Raw genomic sequence first — 20010 nt, 5'->3', positions numbered from 1 at the left:
GGATACGTCTCACACTGGCATTTCACAGCAGCAAAGTGATGAAAGGAATGAAAGTAGAAAAACGAAATACATGAGCAGTGAGAACGTTTATCGCAGCGTTCTGAGCTAATTGCTCCAAATCTTTTTGTCGTGGCTACAACTAAGTTTTTCAATTTCAAGCACTGGTCCTTGTTTGTGGTGAAAGAACTTAATTGTCAAATTTATCGTAAATTGTGTCTGTTTCTTTAAAAATAAACCACTTTTTACATGTTTTCTGAACATAGCGGCAAGAAAGTTAGATTTGTGTCCAACAGGCATATCGACGTATTCAAAATGTATTATTACATGGTCAGATCTTTTTTTTAATTTCTATTCTACAATGTATTATTTACACGATCACGTACATTTTCATTTCTCAGATTAATGTAACTGAAAATATAATAAATGAAGGGCAAAAAGTGCAGTTAAATTCTACGCAGGCGCCTATTGATTGACCTCGAGTATGTATTCCAGAGATTGGCGGAGGTAATCCCAATAATGCAGCAGGCGAGCCTGCGTCCTGCATTTCCATGGCGCAGACTGCCAGCATCTCCTCCAAGGCCAAAATCATCCCGCCTCTCATGAATCACTACTGCTCTTCCAAGCACAGAGAGACTACCAAATAGTGTGGCCTCAGACTCCAATGCGGCATTAATTTTGCCTTGCTGGGGCACAAAGTGTCCCAAATCTCCAGGGTGATTGGGGTGATTGACACTTTGAGGGTTGTAGTGACCTCCTGTGGAATCGCACCCCTGCTGCAGATCTCCATACTGATGAATGTGCACCGCTCTTGGCTCACTCCCCTCGGGTAATCCATGGAACCGGAGAAGAACTTTGAGCTTTCCATGAGGATAATCCTGTTTAAAAAGCACTTGGCCATAGACTTTGGGCAAACCATCAGGCAGTGAGGAACTTGGTCTCACTTTACAGGCTGCATACAGAGTGCCATTGTTCTGCCAGACCTCTGCTGGAGCCAAGGTGTCGTTGTTGGCTGAGTCGCACTGACAGATGGCTAGCACAAACAAAATTGATGCCCCAACGACACACTTTATCCTGAGAGATATAAAAACATCATGTAAAAAAACAAGAGTACAGTATATCATGTTGAAACATTCCCCACTCCAAATATTCATTAATTTCACATTTGTTGCTTTAAACCCCACCTAAAAAAATAAGATGGGGTGGAGGCATGTTCATTTGTTTACCAATGTACCAATGTCTTAGAACACCAAGACCCAGTAATTTAGGGAAGCGAGGTCAAAAATTGATGAACTGTTGACTTGTTGAACACAATCTATTCTGTCGTGCTGGTTGAACTTGTTGTTTTCTTTAACACTTGTCCTATAAATGCAAATTATCGTTATCATACAACAGTTTTAGGCTATGTTTATGTCGTTTTTTTTTACTTAGTAAACGAGAATATGCTATCGACTGGTAAATAACGTAAAATAAAGTTAAGCCACACTTAGTGTGACAGATACGTAGTGATTGCCTGGCTGTACTGTTACCAAATGATTTCGTGGATTTGTTCAAATTGTGCGGTACCTCACGTAAAAGCTGGAGAACCGTACGACCTGAAAACGGGAAGGTGTCCTCTGGATAGTTCGATTCGGCAATAAATTCAATAAATTACACAAATCAACACAGCAAAATACTATACATCATATAGTACGAACGAGGTTAGTTTGTGCATCGTCTCGGCGTCATTCACGAAACCCGTGCACGATCCATCAGTTTAATTTAGCCTGTTACGATAATGAAATACACTCACCAGTACGGATGCATTGTTAGTGACATCGAGAATGAGCTGCTGGTCCAAATTATGCCTTTTCAATCGGGAGTTTTTTACAGAGATCGTGTGATGAAGAAAAAATAGGCTTTTCATTTACTATTTGTCCAAGTTGTATAATAAGGGAGTCGGTGGGCGTCGCTTTGGTGAGGGTGGAGCGCAAATATATACCAGATGGATTATTTCTATTTAACTGGTTAATGTCATCATGTCGTTTGGGTGTTAAGACTGTGCTTCTGGGTCAACGTAAATGTTGATTTTTGTCCATATATAAACGGATGCATTTAAAATCATTTTCAGACGTATTTAATGGGAGAAGGCGAACAGTTTTGGTCAGTCCATTCTTTGTGGATTCAAATAAGGCACCAAGAGCAACCAACAAATCGTCACCGAACGACAATTTTTTGTGTTTTTATCACGGGGGAAATTTAATGTTCATATTATGTCAGGGAATTTTGTATTCGTGTGTGATGTGGCGAAACAGGGACATTTTTCTTCCCATACAGCAGGTGTCGGTCATACGTTTTGAGACTACGACGCTTGCGAACAGGACACCAACGAGGAAGAATCTAATGAGGAAACTCCGTTGCATTAAACCGGGTTAAGCAGTGGCCGCCGTTATTGATTTTTAGAAGATACGCTCGGTTATCTACGAAATATGTCCAAAAGACATCGCTTGGATTTGGGAGATGACTACTCGAGCAAGAAGAGGTCTGATGGGTAGGTGCGGCACCAACTGAATGATTCAGTTGAAACATTTTAGGCGCTGTTGGGCTGTTGCTAGTTGGATAAAAGCCTACGTTGTGGTTTAATGGGAATTGAGACAATATAGCTAACCTTAGCAGTTTGTGTTCTTGTTGGAAACACGACGACATGCTGGCGAGATGATCTTCAATGCCCATTGTGCAATTCAATGAACGCCTGTGCGGCATTCGATATTTGCTAGCGTCATTATTAGTTTGCAGCACGTGTAAGTTAGCGGAATGCTAGCAGCCATACCTGCTAGCTAAGCTAACTCGCGAGCACGCTAGCCCAAGTGACAAACGAGGGCATTCAAAATATGCATTTCATTTTCTGATTAGGTAATCACACGGTTTACCTATCTTTTAAGTGTGCTAATCGCGGCCCTAACATGCATTTAATATTGTCTTTAGTCCGGCGGTGTATTTAAAACATAATCCCAGTTAATGTTAATTGGAAAGATACCAGCCTCCCTGTTAAATTCCTATTAAAATCAGAGTGACGAACCTAGAGATGTTTGAAAGAACCTCCAATACAGGTTGTTTATGTTTTGTTCCAGTAGTGCATGTTATTGGGTACATGCATTGAACTATATATAAAATAAATTGGCTTTATACACTGTTACAGATAAAATACATGAATAGCTCAGTATATTGGAGCATCAGCAGAGCATATTAAGTATTTAAAATTTGTATTGACACTGACAGGCGTGACAGAGACCTGGATCGAGACCGCGGGGATCATTCCAGGGACAAAGATCGCGATCGGGACCGAGACAGAGAGCGTGAGAGAGACATGAAGTCTTCAAGCGCCACACCAAGAAGCATGCCGTCCATCATCGCCACGCCTCAACTTAAGCAGAGGGCCATGCAGCAACAAATCAATCCCTTCACCAACCTGCCGCACACGCCTCGCTATTATGAGATCCTGAAGAAAAGGTTACAGCTTCCTGTGTGGGAATATAAGGAAAACTTCACTGATATCATCACACGCCATCAGAGTTTTGTCCTTGTAGGAGAGACTGGCTCTGGCAAGACGACGCAAGTGAGGAAACCCGTCCGCAAAAATGCAATTCAACTCTGATTTTTTTATTTTTATTCATGAGTATTGCTTTTCATTTGTAGATTCCTCAGTGGTGTGTGGACATGGTGAGGAGTATTGTTGGTCCGAAGAGGGCAGTTGCTTGTACTCAGCCAAGGAGAGTAGCAGCCATGAGCGTGGCCCAAAGAGTGGCAGATGAAATGGATGTGATGCTTGGACAGGAAGTTGGCTACTCCATCCGATTTGAAGACTGTAGTTCTGCCAAAACAATCCTAAAGTAAGGCGCTGGTTCCACTCTTTTAATATAAAGAGCTGACATTTTAACCAGTTTGTTTCCTTCTTTTCTTTTAGGTACATGACAGATGGTATGTTGCTAAGGGAGGCGATGAACGACCCTCTTCTGGAACGATATGGGGTGATTATACTGGATGAAGCCCACGAAAGAACATTAGCTACCGATATTCTGATGGGAGTGTTGAAGGAGGTGGTGCGTCAGCGAGCAGATCTCAAGGTTTGTATCTCCTCACGCATTTAGAACTTGCGTGTTACCTTCGGATTGCATAATTAACGGTGCAACATTATCAAAAGTTATCATGACCAAGCGTGCCAGGGCTATCAGTAGTGTCATAATATATCTGAAAGTCAAATGAACACAAAATAAGACATGCACAAAAAGATTGCCATTAATTTCATTTTCAAGAAATCAGTGACTCAATGCACTTTTGCAGCCTCATTTTTTCTATAATGCCTTAGCAAAAGGTCTTGTTGTATCCATGCTTCCTTGCACACAACATACATTTGAAATGCTGAAATTTAGACGAGAACAATAGAAAAGTTGCACTTTTCACATTTTTATGAATGTAGCTTCTGCTGCTCTAGATTATGCTGGAAAATGCAAAGATTGTTGTTGGTGATGTAATTTGCGGGATGTCTCACACACACACACACCTTCTGCCTTGCATTCAATAGATTTTTCGGAGATTTTTTAAAAACAAATGCTCAGTGAGATTGTTTTCTTGTTCAGGTGATAGTCATGAGTGCCACATTGGATGCAGGGAAGTTCCAAGTGTACTTCGACAGTTGCCCATTGCTGACAATTCCTGGCCGTACACACCCAGTAGAGATCTTCTACACACCCGAGCCTGAACGAGACTACCTCGAAGCTGCCATTCGCACAGTCATCCAGATTCATATGTGTGAGGAAGACGAAGGGGATTGTCTTCTCTTCCTCACCGGACAGGAGGTGAGAGAATTTTTGACATTAAATTCATGAATTCAGTGGAACCTATTGGAGGTGGACACAAGTTGGTTGCCAGCATTTCTTATCAGAAATGTTGTAACTTGGTGTTTAGTTCAAAGTTCAAACCGGCACTATCATAAAAAAAATCCAACTGTATTGTCAATGTCTTGGAGAATGTTAAAACATTCTAAGTAGAAAGAAATCCACCACCGTGCAATAAAAGTACCGTATGTTGAAGTTGAAGGATCACACCTAAGGAGAGGGAACAGGAAAGTGCCTATTTCACTTTTTGCAATTAGGTTCCTTTTATTTATTTGCTTCTGTAATGATGAAATCTGAATGATGATTATTTTTTTTTTAAACCACAATATCTCACACATGATCCAGGGTACAAAACATCTGATAATTGGGCATCTCCTGACATTGTTTACAATCGTCGGAAAGTATCAACAAAGTCGCAAGAGAGGGTTTGTTTTTGTTGCCTTAAAAATAAATATTTTCCTCTGCAGGAAATTGATGAAGCTTGCAAACGAATCAAGCGTGAAGTTGATGACCTTGGGCCTGAAGTTGGAGACATTAAAATCATTCCACTGTATTCCACGTTGCCGCCGCAGCAGCAGCAGAGGATCTTTGAGCCGCCACCCCCACGGAAATTCAATGGTGCTATAGGAAGAAAGGTATATTTATTTTAAACTTTAAAGGACAACCGACATCACTTTTTTTGTTTCCTAACTGACATCAGAAAAACGTTTTATAGCATCTAAAATACCCAAAACACGCAGTATGCTATTTTTAGTCAAATGCAAAACACCAATAAAAATAACTTGGTGTCCAAAATCTGCACACACAAAAAAATGAACCCGGAAGTGGCCAGTTTCAGAAGGTCCCGCCCCCTTGATGTCTTGCCTTGCTGGAGAATGAAGACAATGGCTTCAAATTCGGAGAATATGCTTTCTTGTTACTCATCCAGTTATGAATATGATTCAAATAGTTCTGAAGAGGAAAGCATACATGTTTGCATTCGGTTAAAGAATTTATTCTGTGCCATTTTGATGTATCTGGGGGCGGGAAATGCCCGTTTCCACAGGCTGATTAGTTCCTTACACGGAGCTTTGTCGCCATCTTCTGCCTCTTTTTGGTGCAACATGAAGTTTTCAAACCAAACAAGTACAGCAAAATGCATTGACGTGAGGGAAGGACTGCTACAATGTGTCCTTTTTTCGGTCAGAGGCGTTCCTTCTGTGACGTAACGTGACGACTCTTCACCAACTCAAAAACAAGACTTCCGGAATATTCAGCGCAAGTCTTAAAACGTAAAACATAGCTATATGCGGTGGAATCTTTGTAAAATACGCCGAGTCGAAGTCATTTGAAGCCATTTTACAAATTATGGACACAACTTGTCCGGAGATGTCGGTTGTTCTTTAAATATACTATATAGTGGGCTAGGCGATGAGTTGAAAGTATATCCTTGCTTTTGCACATTGCTAACACAAACAACATGGCTATGAAAAAAAGAAAAATGAATTTTGGAAAGTAAATCCGTTATTAGCAAGGTAGCGATTTGTTACGTTGTAGTGTTGCCGCCACACACTCATGACTTGTGGATTATCTATTCCCGGATTTTTTTTTTGGAACCAGTTAACCGTTCGTTATTCACAGAAAAACTTGTGATCATCATCAAAAGAAGTCTCTTGGCAAATCTTCATTAAGATTATGATTATATACAAGCCGAAAGGAAAACTGATCATAATAAGTTATTGTAGTTATTAAATAACATTTGGACAATAAAACCATTTTAGGCGGTGAAAAAAAGGTTGACATGTCGAATTATCAAACTCTCTGAAGGGATTGAATCCATGACAATGTAACTGAAATGTCTTTTTTTTTTTTTTTTAGGTTGTTGTGTCGACAAATATTGCTGAGACCTCTCTAACAATTGATGGCGTCGTTTTCGTCATCGATCCAGGCTTTGCCAAACAGAAGGTGGGGGATGCCATTGCACTTGGTGTCGAACATCCCAAAATCGTCATGGGTACACCAGTCAATATCGTTTTTGTGTTCAGGTGTACAACCCTCGTATTAGAGTGGAGTCGCTGTTGGTCACCGCTATCAGCAAAGCTTCTGCCCAGCAGAGGGCAGGACGAGCTGGTAGAACTCGTCCGGGGAAATGTTTCCGCCTTTATACAGAAAAAGCCTACAAAACAGAGATGCAGGTGACAGGCTAAAATAAAGTGGTGTTCGTCTTCGTGAAGTCTCTTTAGAATGATACTAATCACATTCTCCTTTTCAGGATAACACATACCCAGAAATCTTGCGTTCGAATTTGGGGTCTGTAGTGCTGCAGCTAAAAAAGTTGGGCATTGACGACCTTGTGCACTTCGATTTCATGGATCCACCAGGTGTGCTTTTCTACTTTACAATGAGAACAGCTCTGTATTGAGAGCAAAGACGAGATTGGGTGGAATTTGAACGTTGTGTTTATAATTGTTTTCAGCATTGTTAAAAGATTCAGAACCTTGCAATTTAATTTTGACCACAAAAACATGCATTCAATCACTTTGTAGTTGACGTTCAAACAACATAAACAATTATCCAATATTGAATTTCAAACGTGCAAGACCTCTTAAAATTTCATTAACATCATTCTTACCATAATAATAATAATAATAATACATGTCATTTTAAGTGCCTTTCAAAGCTCTCAAGGACACTTTACAGAGACAAGCATATGTAGTATAATAAATAAAATACAATCATAAATAGAATACACTAAATAAAATTCAGAGAAACAAGAGAAGGAGCTACACAGAATGTGATTCTAAATAGGTGGGTTTTCAATCCCTCATTGAATGTTGCCATGCATGTTTTTCTTCTTCAACCCACTTTCAGCTCCCGAGACTTTGATGAGAGCCCTAGAGCTGCTCAACTACTTGGCCGCCCTTAACGACGATGGCGACCTGACCGAACTGGGCTCCATGATGGCAGAGTTTCCCCTTGACCCCCAACTGGCCAAGATGGTCATCGCGAGCTGCGAGTTCAACTGTTCCAATGAGATCCTTTCCATCACTGCTATGCTGTCAGGTAATGCCCACGACTGGTCCAGCTCCAAGTCTGTGGTGAAGCCACATCAATTCGCAAGGAGTCCAAAGAGGCCCCCCAAAAACTTGAGCCGAGGAACAACATTCATCCAAAAAAAAAAAATAAGAATACAAAGTTTGATGTTTTTAGTTTCAGTGCATTTGATTTTCCAAGGCTAATCTCAGAAGGGTGAAGATACATGAAATAGCGTGTGGTGAATATTCACACTTCACAGGCCAGCGACTTGTGCATTTGGAAATCAGCGGTTACGCCTTATCACTTTTTTACAATACGACACGCTGTGTTGTATTAGACTGTGGATCATTTCACATTTAAAATGATTAAATCCCAAAACAGGCTAAATATCTTTGCTTAGATTCTAAAGCAAGCATATGGTAGTTTATTAATTTATTTGTCACTATGCAATGTTATAAGTATGTTTTTACGAATATTAATGCCATATCATCTGTGTCCAACAAAGGCAAATTATCACAGACAAATGATATTTAACCTAAAATGAGACTAAAGTTAATTGATTTCTGTTTCTCACAAGTATGTCGGTTAGGTAGGATCTACTTTCCAACAACTTTGTAGTTGTGTGAAAACGTTTGTTTTCCAGATGTCTTTAATGAACTTCCCCCAACACTGCCAGTTAAGGCTGCAGACCCCCCCACCCTAATCCTTTCAATAGAGCCTGTGGTTGTGCCACTTCCGGCTGTCTTAAGCTTTTCTCGATTGTTTTGTGAATTTTTGACTCATCCCTATGGGTGGCTTTGTTGGGGCCCATACCAACCTTGTTTAGTCCCACAGTGTTTTGTTCGCCCCACGGAGGCTAAGAAGGCCGCCGACGAGTCCAAGATGAGGTTCGCCCACATCGACGGCGACCACTTGACTCTCCTCAACGTCTACCACGCCTTCAAGCAAAGTGAGTGACACACAGACATGTTTAGTGTCAAGAGATCATTGTGACGATTTACAAAGTTGCCAAGTTTTTAGGCAAGGGAAGTAAGCCGGTCTAGAACACAAGGCTTTCGGCATGTCTGTTACTTGACACAAATACCGTACAGTGATACCTCGGCTTACGCACGCTTTAACTAACAAACTTTTCGCCTTACGAACGTTAAATTCGTGAGAATATAATCTTGGCGTACAAACTATATTTCGGGAAACGCACGGGGCGCCACAATGATTGATGTGTCATTCGCTCCTGAAATGGCAGCTTTTTTTCCCCTCTATTCACCGCCCCAGTTTTTGGTTAAAGCCGCACATGATTGGTAATGATCCTTGGTAGAGGAGGGAGGGGACACGCAGCAGTGAGCGGGGAGGAGGGGTTACAGAAACACACGCACGAAAGGGAGACGACAGAGCTTGAAACCAAAAAAAAAAAAAAACACAAGTGAGATGAGAAAATGGATAGAAAACAGTGAAATTTGGACTCGTTTCAACTTTATTGATAGTTCAAAGGTAGAGTGTAGCCTGCATGGTTAAAATACACCATCGATCAGGCTCCGCAAATAACCCGCAAAAGCCATCTATACAATTTGAAGAGAACATACAAGCAAGGGAACCAGCTATTAATGATGTTTATAGTGTGTCTGCCTGCATCTGTTGCTGTTGCAATATCACAACTTCTAAGATGTACAACCCAGAGCTCCTTGGGACACTTTATGCAAAAAGCTATCCATTCCATTCAGCCATCAATGACCATCGCAAAGGTAAATAGAATGACTTTATCATACAGTACAGTTTATTTATTTAATTATAATACCATAGCACATTTATTATACATAAAATAATGTATATTTTGTGTAGTTTTGTGGCTTATTTAGTAGAAAATGATGTTTTATGGGGACCTGGGAACAGATTATTCTCATTTTAATGGTTTCCTATTGGAAACTAATGTTTGGAATACACACTTTCTGGGAACCAATTAAATTCGTAAGCCAAGGTATCACTGTATTTCCAAAATTCCCAAATTGAACTTGTCTTGTAAATTTCACTGAAACATTGCAGAAATTCGCTGAAATGTTTTAAACTCTTTAACAAGCATATGTTCAAGTATACGCAGCAAATAGTTCTTTGGTTTGGACTGAAAATGTACTGGTCCTCTCCATCCAGACCACGAGGCGAACCAGTGGTGCTATGACAACTTTGTCAACTACCGCTCACTGATGTCCGCTGATAACGTGCGGCAACAGCTATCCAGGATCATGGACCGTTTCAACCTGCCCCGCCGCAGCACAGAGTTCACCAGTCGAGACTACTACATTAACATCCGCAGGGCGCTCTGCACCGGCTTCTTCATGCAGGTTCGTATTGTTGACGTAAACACATTAACAAAAAAAAAAAAAACATGGTTGGTGTAAACTGTATTTTAGATATTTAATCTCCCACTGTCAGACTAATGTGTGGATAATCAATGCCGCTTATAAACCATCAAGTGAGGAACATATCTTTTTTTTTTTTTTTTTTGCTTAAATGCGGCTTGCATTAAATTATAGGTATTGGTCCAATATTTTGAGCCAAAATGTCTCACTGATCAGAATCAGAAATCCTTAAATAGTCCCACAATGGCGAAATTTACCACCGAAAACAAAATTCATTCATAGGTAAATGAATTTGATTATGAGAATAAAAGATGTCTGACTGAACAAGTTAAAAAATGTTTGTTTGTTTTCATGCTTGGGTGCCAATAAAGCGCTGGTCAGCCCTCTTGCAATGTTTTTTTTTTCCCTCCACAAGGGGGTGTCATTTGGCTTTTGTCCATGTTAGCGCTTTGTTACAGCTTCAGCGGTTGCTAGCTAGCTATTAACTATCTATTAGCTAGCTAGCTTTCTATCTATTTGAGTGAACGCTGGCGTGTGTGGCTACCGCTGCTCACCCATAGAAATACTTATCCTGTGATTGTAAAGTGACCCTGAGAGTTTTGAATTATAAATTAGAGTTATAACATATTTCCCCCCGGCAAGTGTAACTGAATACAGTAACTGTATTGTGGCTTGTGTACCTCACACTTTACAGTATAACTAACTCTTGAGGTTTGTCTTGCAGGTCGCTCATCTGGAGCGAACCGGTCATTACCTCACAGTCAAAGACAACCAAGTGGTCCAGCTACACCCATCCACGGTCTTGGACCACAAGCCAGAATGGGTGCTCTACAACGAATTTGTCCTCACCACCAAAAACTACATTCGTACTTGCACAGACATTAAACCAGAGTGGTGAGTAACCGGTCATCCAAATGAAGTTAAAGGACAACCGACGTCTCCGGACAAGTTGTGTCCATAATTTGTAAAATGGCTTCAAATGACTTTTACTGAGCGTATTTTACAAAGATTCCACTGCATATAGCTATATTTTATGTTTTAAGACTTGCGCTGAATATTCCGGAAATCTTGTTTTTGAGTTGGTGACGTCACTGAAGGAACGCCCCTGACCGAAAAAAAAAGGACACATTGTAGCAGTCCTTCCATCACGTCAATGCATTTTGCTGTACTTGTTTGGTCTGAAAACTTCGTGTTGCACCAAAAAGAGGCAGATGAGGGTGACAAAGCTCTGTGTAAGGAATTAATCAGCCTGTGGAAACAGGCTTTGTCGCCATTTTCTGCCTCTTTTCTGGGACGCTACATTGCAGTCCAGATGCCTCAAAATGACACGGAAGGACTTCTTCAATCGATTGCAAACATCAGAATCAGAATCATCTTTATTGCCAAGTATGTAGACAAACATGTATGCTTTCCTCTTCAGAACTATTTGAATCATCATTCATTACTGGATGAGTAACAAGAAAGCATATTCTCTGAATCTGAAGCCATTGTTTTGATTCTTCAGCAATGCAAGACGTCTTGGAGTGACACCACGAACCTTCTGAAACTGGCCACTTCCGGGTTCATTTTTTTTGCAGATTTTGGACACTTTAAGTGATTTTTATTGTTTTTTTTTTTAATTTAACTAAAAATATCATACTGCGTGTTTTGGGTATTTTGGATGCTATAAAACGTTTTTCTGATGTCAGTTCGGAAACAAAAAAGTGATGTCGGTTGTCCTTTAACTATTGTCTCTCTTGTGTTGCAGGTTGATCAAGATCGCCCCCCAGTACTATGAAATGAGTAACTTCCCTCAATGTGAGGCTAAAAGACAGCTGGAGCGAATCGTTGCTAAACTAGAGAGCAAAGAGTATTCTCAGTACTAAACATTAACCAAGTCCAGAGGTGACCGCGTACCATATAGTTTTAGAACTTTCTGTATCATCGTATCTTTAAAATTGTTGACTATTTAGCATTATGATTTTTTTTGTTTTGTTTTTTTTTATATATTTTGTTAGCTTTCCATTGTTTCTTCACGTTGATGTCCATTCTTCAACTGTAATGCCAGAAGGAAATTTCAGCAAGCATCGAATCACTATAAATATTTTCAAAAAAAAGAACATTGGCTTGATGTTTTCCTGTAGGGAATTGTTGACTGCTGGCTTTGTTTCTTTAATAAAGGAGCTTTGACTTGCTACATTTTGGGTTTGACATTGAATGATTTGACAAAAATGCACATGATTACAAAGATACAAAAAGGAGAGGAGTAGCAGTACCTTACATTGCAGGAGTTTCTGAAAAACAACAGTCCTTTTGGCAACTCAAAATAAATAAATGGATGAAATTTGCCTTTTAAAGAGTGTCAGAACGGTAGCCCTTTCCATTAATTATTATCGAAGTAAATCTCAGTTGTAAGACGGTTGGTGACCCCTGCTCTAGTAACTACCATAGACATAGTGTGATGTCACGAGAGGCTGGGTCCTGGAGGGGAAATATATTCCCCAAAAATGGCTCCACCCAGAGAGAGTTTTGGCCCCATCTGGTAGAAGGCAGCAATCCAAACCCCACACCTGTGGCTGATCATGGCTTGATTGGCATGCAAGGCTTTTAAGGCAGAGAGCCCCTGAGTGTGGTGGCCGGGGAGACAAGCGCCATTGTTGTCCTCTGGAGAAACTGATTGCTGCATGGAACTCGTCACCAGTTGTGACCATAGCACGGAACACTGGATTTGGAACCTTGCTAATGTTGGCTAGGCTACGGAGGAAAAGAACTCCTTCTTCAGTTTCATTTCAGAAGAGATTTTATTATGATTTAAGAATTGGAAGGGATGCTATTCTTGCCTTTTTTGCTTGTGAATTCCCCCTGAAACCCTTTATTAAAATCTTTGCATTCAAAACTGTCGCCCATTGCACTCCTTGTCCTGCCCCGCTGAGAGCTAGCCTCTCATGACATCACAATAGGGAAGGATATTGGACTGATTGGACCCCTTTAGCAGAAAAATAAACACACGAAAATAAATCTCAGATTTGTTCCTTGTTACTTGCCCTTGCGCACATAGTTATCCCTGAAAGTAAAACGAGTGTTACTGTACATAGTTTTGTTGGTCCAGTTTCACAGCTTTGATGAAATTCTAATCAGAGGTAACGTTATGGGTAAAACTCCCAACAGTTATGATCTTGGAGCCTATTGCTTCCCCTCGACATCCTCAATGGTCTCCGGCAGGCAACGGTTGCGTGTTTCTGAAAGCTGCGTTGCCACAATCGCAGCCAGGACAGCCGAAAAGAACAAGACAAGCTGGGGGAGTGTCCTCCACACACCATCCAGTAAAAGGATCAGAGGAGCGAGGGCCACACCGATTCGGGCCATGAAGGAGTTGTAGCCCATCCCGTTTTGTCTACAACAGAGAAAGTACAGCATAAATCTCATGTCGATTTTCACACGCTAGTCACTTGCATCGTTTCACTGCACGAATAAGAACAAGTCGCCACCTCCAGAAGTGAAGCAAGAAAACAATATAGTTATACCTTGGCTTACGAACTTAATTGGTTCCCAGACAGTGTGTAAGGCGAAAAGTGTGTATCCCAAAAAATAATTTCCCAAAGGAAACCATTAAAATGAGAATAATCCGTTCCCAGGACCCCATAAAACATCATTTTATACTTTCTAATTTTCTAAGCCTTAAAAGTACACAAAATATAACTTATTTTATGTATAATAAATGTGCTATGGTATTATAATTAATTATTAATTGGATAGGAGGCGAAACGTCCGAAACCTTCAAAATTGTACAGATGACGGCTGAAGAAACCTTCTCATCGATATTATAATTAAAGAAATAAACTACTGTATAATAAAGTCGTTTTATTTACCTTTGTGATAGTCATTGATGGCTTGATGGAATGGAGTGGCCGGTTTTATCAGTATTAAACACTTAATGAGGAACATAACCTTCTTTCGCCATCTTGAGGAATCATTCTTGTAGGTGCTTTCTCTGCGATAATTTTATCTAGTTCATCAATTGTGTTCTGTTTAGCTGGGTTGGTAGCTTTTTACATCAAGTGTACAGATGGCTTGTGCGGGTTGTTTGTGGAGCCTGATTGAGGGGATATTTTAACCTTGCAGTCTACACTCTGCCGTTGAACTATCAAAGTTGAAACTCTCACTGTTGTCTGCCTGTCTCTTTAATGTTTAAAACCACCTCCACTCACTGCTGCGTTCTTGACCAATCACGTGGCTTTAACCGAAGACTGGGGGCGGGGAATAGAGGACAAAAACAGTCTTTTTAGGAGAACGGGCTCGTTCGCGAACGACACATCACTCGTGGTAGCTCTGTGTGTATCCTGAAAAATAGTTTGTATGCCAAGGTAAATTTTTCATAAATTTAACGTTTGTAAACCGAAAAGTTCGTAAACCGAGGTATCACTGTAAATGAAATGTTTTCATCTACATCGGTAGTTTCTCATCACGGCTAAAATATGAAGACAACTCTTCTTCCATTCAGTACAGAAAAGCAGGCAATTTGCTGATGAAGTGTGAGGTGTGCAAGCGCACCTGATAACAGTGGGAAACAGCTCAGATGAGTAGAGCACAGTGGTTCCAAATGACGCTGCTGCAAAACCTTTTCCAACGATTGCAACCACTGTTCTCAGGATAGACATATCTGGAGGGGGGTGCGCGGGGGTCACAGACATCATTAAGTATGACGGCATCTTAAAATGACGGTTGGACCCGTGAAAACGTAGCAACAGCAAAACCTTTTGGCACCACCACGTTGATCCCCAGAAAGACTGCCAGCATCATCAGCATTCCCACCTGCGTGGGTTTCCTGCCAATCCTGTCCAGTAAGAAGAAAATGGACAACTTGCCCGGCACTTCAGCTGAAGAGTAGAGCAATTGAGTGAGGTAGACGTTGAGGCCGAAGCCGCTGATGTTGAAGGTGATGCCGTAGAATGCGATTGCCACACTGAGCCTGGAGAAGAGAGAGTGGACTTTAAGATAAGATGACACACACCCACAAATGGATGCGAGAAACATCATTTATGTTGCGCACAGACCATAGCGAACCAGTGCATAAGCACAGTCTTCTCATTTTAGGCGTTCTCATCATATCCAAATAGGAATACACTCGGCTATTCTTCTCTGCAACCACGATGGAGGACAAAGTCTAGAAATGTGAAGGGGACATTCTTGATGACTTTGACAATTAAAACATGATGGAGACAGTATGAGGACAATGCGAACCCCTGGTTGAAGTCTTTCACATAAGCTCTCAGTTCCGTTCATTTTGGCACATTTGACGAGATACAGGTGAGCTTCCTCCATTTTCCCATTGGCAATAAGCCATCGAGCAGACTCTGGCATCCACCTGCAGGTCAAGGATAAAAATGCAATGTTCAGATTTAACGGGCAGAATGAATGGACTTTGGGTTTGTTTGTATGCAAGTACCATTGCCAATTCTGAAGCCGCTGCTCACCGCACAGTGAAAATATATACAGCTAACATCCGACTTACGACCAGGTTCCGTTCCGACCAACTGGTCGTAAGTCAAAATGGTCGTAAATCCAAATCCATTGAAAATGTTGAATAGAAACTTGATGCTAAATGACTTGCAAACGACTTGATTCGGACGCCACGGGGGCGGGCAGGAGTGGGTCTGGGTCGCCGGTGTTCTACCGGTTGCCCTCTCTCCGGCCTTAACCTGCCCGAGCGCTGACGCCCACCCGCTTCGGTCTCTACACTCCCCCCTCCGGTGCCATCACCTGGTTGATTGCTGTGCGAGACTGAGATGCTGGCTGACTAGCCAAAGTTGTCGTACGTGTTGTCGCGCTGCTTGTGCGTTGCAGTGCTCGGTGTAGAATTTCAATTTTAAAAAAAAATAGGGTCTGGCGGTCGTAGTCGTAAGTCGAGCTGGTCGTAAGTCGGAAGTTACCTGTATTATTTTCCTTGACACAGCGTCCAACGGTCTGGAAAAGTTGAATCGAGGGAACCAGACAGATTTTGGGATTAAAGGTTAATTTATTTAACCACTGGAAAGAGCCCAGTGTCCGCTGTGTCTCATTTACTACATAACCAATCATTGGAACTATTCAGTGTATGCATGCTTTGGCCTTGTATGTGTACCGTTTCTATTACCTCCATGTAAAGATGCCCAAGAGGACGGGCAAGGTGACGCTAACAATCAGCCACCTCCAGTCTGTCACAAGGTAAGCAATGGGTACAAAGAAAATGCTCCCAAATGTCCAGGAAAAACTTTCAATGATTCCAACCATCTTTCTGTGACGTACGTCCACCCACTCCACACCTGGATGAAGATTAAAAGGCCACACAGACACATGAATATGGGACAAATGAATTAAGCAACACTTCAAATAGAGGTAGAGGTAAACACAAAATGCCATTTAGAGTATCTAGAATTACCGTACAGAGAACCACAGAGACGATGGCTATGCCAGTCATGCAAAAGCCGGTAAGGAATCTCAGCACTGCGAACATCAGGAAGGATGTGGCGAAAGCGCTGGTGAGAGCAAACAGCATTCCGGAGAGATAGGATGACAGCAGCATGATCCTCCGACCAAACCTGAGCAGAACCAGGAAGTCAACACAAGTCATGATTTGACCCTTATGTTTGGAGCTTTGGTCACATTCAAAGTTGTCACATACAAAAATATATTTTTTTTCCCATTCCATTCGTATTTAGTCATCTTCAAAGTTAGTCCATTTCATTTTTAAAATGGAGAAATAGATGGCTCTCTGGAGCACAGTGTTAGAATGGATAAACATTAGCTTCTGATAACAGTCATATGTGCAAATAGTTTGCTAATTGGCAAACGGATGGGTGGGGATGGATGGATGGATGGATGGATGGATGGATGGATGGATGGATGGATGGATGGATGGATGGATGGATGGATGGGAGAGGCTGGATGGGTGGATTGATGGGTTTGGATGGATGGGAGGGGCTTGTTGGATGGATGGATGGATGGATGGATGGATGGATGGATGGATGGGAGGGGCTGGTTGGCTGGATTAATGGCTGGGTGGGTGTATGGATGGAAGGGTGGGTGGGTGGGTGGATGGATGGGAGGGGCTGGATGAATGGATGGATGGATGGATGGATGGGAGGGGCTGGTTGGCTGGATTGATGGCTGGGTGGGTGGAAGGGTGGGTGGGTGGATGGATGGGAGGGGCTGGATGGATGGGTCGGTGGATGGATGGGAGGGGCTGGTAGGCTGGATGGATGAATGGGTGGATGGATGGAAGGGTGGGTGGATGGATGGATGGAAGGGTGGATGGATGGATGGGAGAGACTGGATGGTGGATTGATGGGTTTGGATGGACGGGAGGGGCTGGTTGGATGGATGGATGGATGGGAGGGAGGGGCTGGTTGGCTGGATTAATGGCTGGGTGGGTGTATGGATGGAAGGGTGGGTGGGTGGGTGGGTGGATGGATGGGAGGGGCTGGATGAATGGATGGATAGATGGATGGATCCAACATTGATAGATAAATGGGTAAATGGATACAACACTCCCTCTGCTGGGATTTTCACAATTTACAGAGGTCTATTTAAAAAAAGTCGCTGAATGTGGTGTGAAGTTGGCAACACTCAATGACCCTTGCTTTGTAGCAGTGCCTTAGCACTTCCGATGGTTGTCATGGTCACAAAAGCCATATTTTACATTTGTCCCATCAAACACAAGAGTGACTCGCATGTTTTATAGAGTAACATTTATTGATGCGGGTCTTGCCTTAGGATACTGCACAACTTTTTTTGTTTTTAAATCCTGGTTTGGGCCATAGCAGGGTATTGTGGTACAAAACCAGGAATCAAAGTCGCTGTGTCTACGTCAAAACTCCATGTAAACACATAACACCAGCGTGATGTGCATCCTTGGTTTACAAGATGAAAAATCAATGTGCAAATATTATATTTTAACGAAATATTTTGAACGAACAAACTAGTATAAAATGTTTTTTTTTTTCAACTTTGTGGACTCACTGCTCCACCATGGTCATAACTTCCCCAGGCGGCCTTGATAAAAATGAATCCAGCAGTAAAATCATGAGAAATACCACAAATCATTCAATTCGATCTGAAATATTCTTGTGTCATACCTGTCGCTCAGACTGCCAAAGGTCAAGGCCCCAAACATGACCCCGACGAAAAAGATGGTGGCAGTGGCTTGGCTTCTGCTTCTCTGATCACACACCAGGTCCCACTATAAGATGAAAACAATGAAGGAAATAAATACAGTATATATATATATATATATATATATATATATATATATATATATATATATATATATATATATATAGTGTTTGTTTATGTATTTATTTGTTTGTTTATATACGTATATGTATTTATGTATTTATGTATTTATTTGTGTATTTTTATATGTATTTATGTATGTATTTGTTTGTTTATATATATTTATTTATAGGTTTGTTTATTCATTCTAATAGTGAAAGAACTTCCGGGTTGAGTGAATGCTGGAGCATGTGACTGCCGCTGCTCACCCGTAGTAAAAAATATCCTGTGACTGTAAAGTGTCCTAATTGAGAGTTTTGAAAGGCGCTTATAAATGAAATGTATTACAGTAAAGTCTCGTTATATCGATATTCAAGGGAGTCCGAAAAAATATCGATATAACCGGGACTATCGATATATCCGACCCTGTTTGCATGTAATTTTCTCCGTGCGTGCATAGAAATAGCATCGATATAACCGGGACTATCGATATATCCGATATCGATATAACGAGACTTTACTGTATTATTATTATTATTATTATTATTATTATTATTATTAGTAGTAGTAGTAGTAGTAGTAGTAGTAGTAGTAGTAGTAGTATTCTTATTATAGTGTCCTTGAGAGCTTTGAAAGGCGTTTGAAATAAAATGTTTTATTATTATTAATATTAAATATCTAATTCCGGTCAAAATTGTGAAAAGATTAAAGGTAACTGTGAACGCTAATATTTGCTTGTAATATTCTAACCTAACAACACATTTATTTTGTGGAAAACAAGTGACGAAGGAAATGTTACCAGTTGGGTACTAATCACCTCGGTGGCCAGAGTGGACTTGAAGGTGGTGTTATCATACACCCATCCATCCTGACAGGGCAAGGTGGCCACCCGAATCTCATCGGACGCGTTGAGCAGCAGATGATATTGAGGCTCGGCGAACATCCGACACGAGCTGTAGGTGCCGTCCTCCTCCAGCGGGATGCTGACGGCGAGCTGGTCTGCCAGGGACAAATTCCCAAAGATCCCTCCGTCGTCCCGAGCGGCGACGTGGCAGCGGTGCGCGGGAACGGCCGCGATGAAACTGTTGAGCAAAAAGTGGCAGGGCAGCGTGAAGCGGCTGACGAAGCTGATGGTCACGATCATCTTCTGGAACCTCCCGAATCCTCCGATGTCAGAAATGATGTCCTCGAACTTCATGATGAGCAGGTATAAACACACGCGACGCTTCCACGGCGTTGCCACAAAAAGAAAGCGTAACGGAGATCCCGAGTGGGACTGAACCTGAAAATGCGATACAGTTCGGCGAAGCTTTCATAAAGGGCTATTTAATACGTTCCTTGTCCACGTGTCTGCATATGTGGGCGTGGGTCCAAGTGACATAACGTAGTCTTCGAGACTTCGCACGAGGATCGCGCGGAATCCCCCAGTTTCCCACGTGCGCCCCGATATTTTCACAATGCACCACAAGTGAAGCGTCGATCGGTACTGATACAAAATACAGTGATACCTCGGTTTTCGACCATAATCCGTTTCAGAAACCTGT

General features: G+C 41.6%; 3 protein-coding genes across 4 annotated transcripts; 1 reads left to right on the top strand and 2 right to left on the bottom strand.

Moving 5' to 3' along the window:
* Positions 1-24: 24 nt before the first annotated feature.
* On the bottom strand, positions 25-1939 carry LOC148892934 (extracellular superoxide dismutase [Cu-Zn]-like). Its single transcript, XM_089006447.1, has 2 exons — positions 1790-1939; positions 25-1071 (listed from the first exon to the last, which is right to left on the bottom strand). Exons 1-2 carry the CDS (start codon positions 1813-1815, stop codon positions 444-446), a joined length of 654 nt encoding a protein of 217 aa, XP_088862573.1. The 5' UTR covers positions 1816-1939; the 3' UTR covers positions 25-443.
* Positions 1940-2369: 430 nt separating this feature from the next.
* LOC148892933 (ATP-dependent RNA helicase DHX15) lies at positions 2370-12413 on the top strand. Its single transcript, XM_089006434.1, has 14 exons — positions 2370-2527; positions 3256-3592; positions 3673-3866; positions 3941-4100; positions 4614-4832; positions 5339-5506; positions 6729-6815; positions 6896-7045; positions 7123-7231; positions 7722-7913; positions 8713-8835; positions 10029-10219; positions 10962-11131; positions 11985-12413. Exons 1-14 carry the CDS (start codon positions 2466-2468, stop codon positions 12100-12102), a joined length of 2280 nt encoding a protein of 759 aa, XP_088862560.1. The 5' UTR covers positions 2370-2465; the 3' UTR covers positions 12103-12413.
* Positions 12414-12559: 146 nt separating this feature from the next.
* LOC148892932 (solute carrier family 22 member 7-like) lies at positions 12560-19965 on the bottom strand. 2 transcript variants are annotated; one of them, XM_089006435.1, is made up of 9 exons: positions 19266-19965; positions 18331-18434; positions 16640-16794; positions 16350-16518; positions 15458-15581; positions 15271-15380; positions 14971-15185; positions 14768-14876; positions 12560-13610 (listed from the first exon to the last, which is right to left on the bottom strand). In XM_089006435.1, exons 1-9 carry the CDS (start codon positions 19662-19664, stop codon positions 13400-13402), a joined length of 1596 nt encoding a protein of 531 aa, XP_088862561.1. In that variant the 5' UTR covers positions 19665-19965; the 3' UTR covers positions 12560-13399. The 2 variants fall into 2 exon arrangements, with proteins under 2 accessions (XP_088862561.1, XP_088862562.1); XM_089006436.1 differs by having other exon boundaries at positions 19284-19965.
* Positions 19966-20010: the final 45 nt, after the last annotated feature.

Source organism: Hippocampus bargibanti, linkage group LG10, assembly GCF_051943395.1.
Source record: "Hippocampus bargibanti isolate YZ-2025 linkage group LG10, ASM5194339v1, whole genome shotgun sequence".
Taxonomy (NCBI): domain Eukaryota; kingdom Metazoa; phylum Chordata; class Actinopteri; order Syngnathiformes; family Syngnathidae; genus Hippocampus; species Hippocampus bargibanti.
The sequence above is the reverse complement of the archived record's forward strand: the minus strand, read 5'-3'. Positions and strand labels throughout refer to the sequence as shown.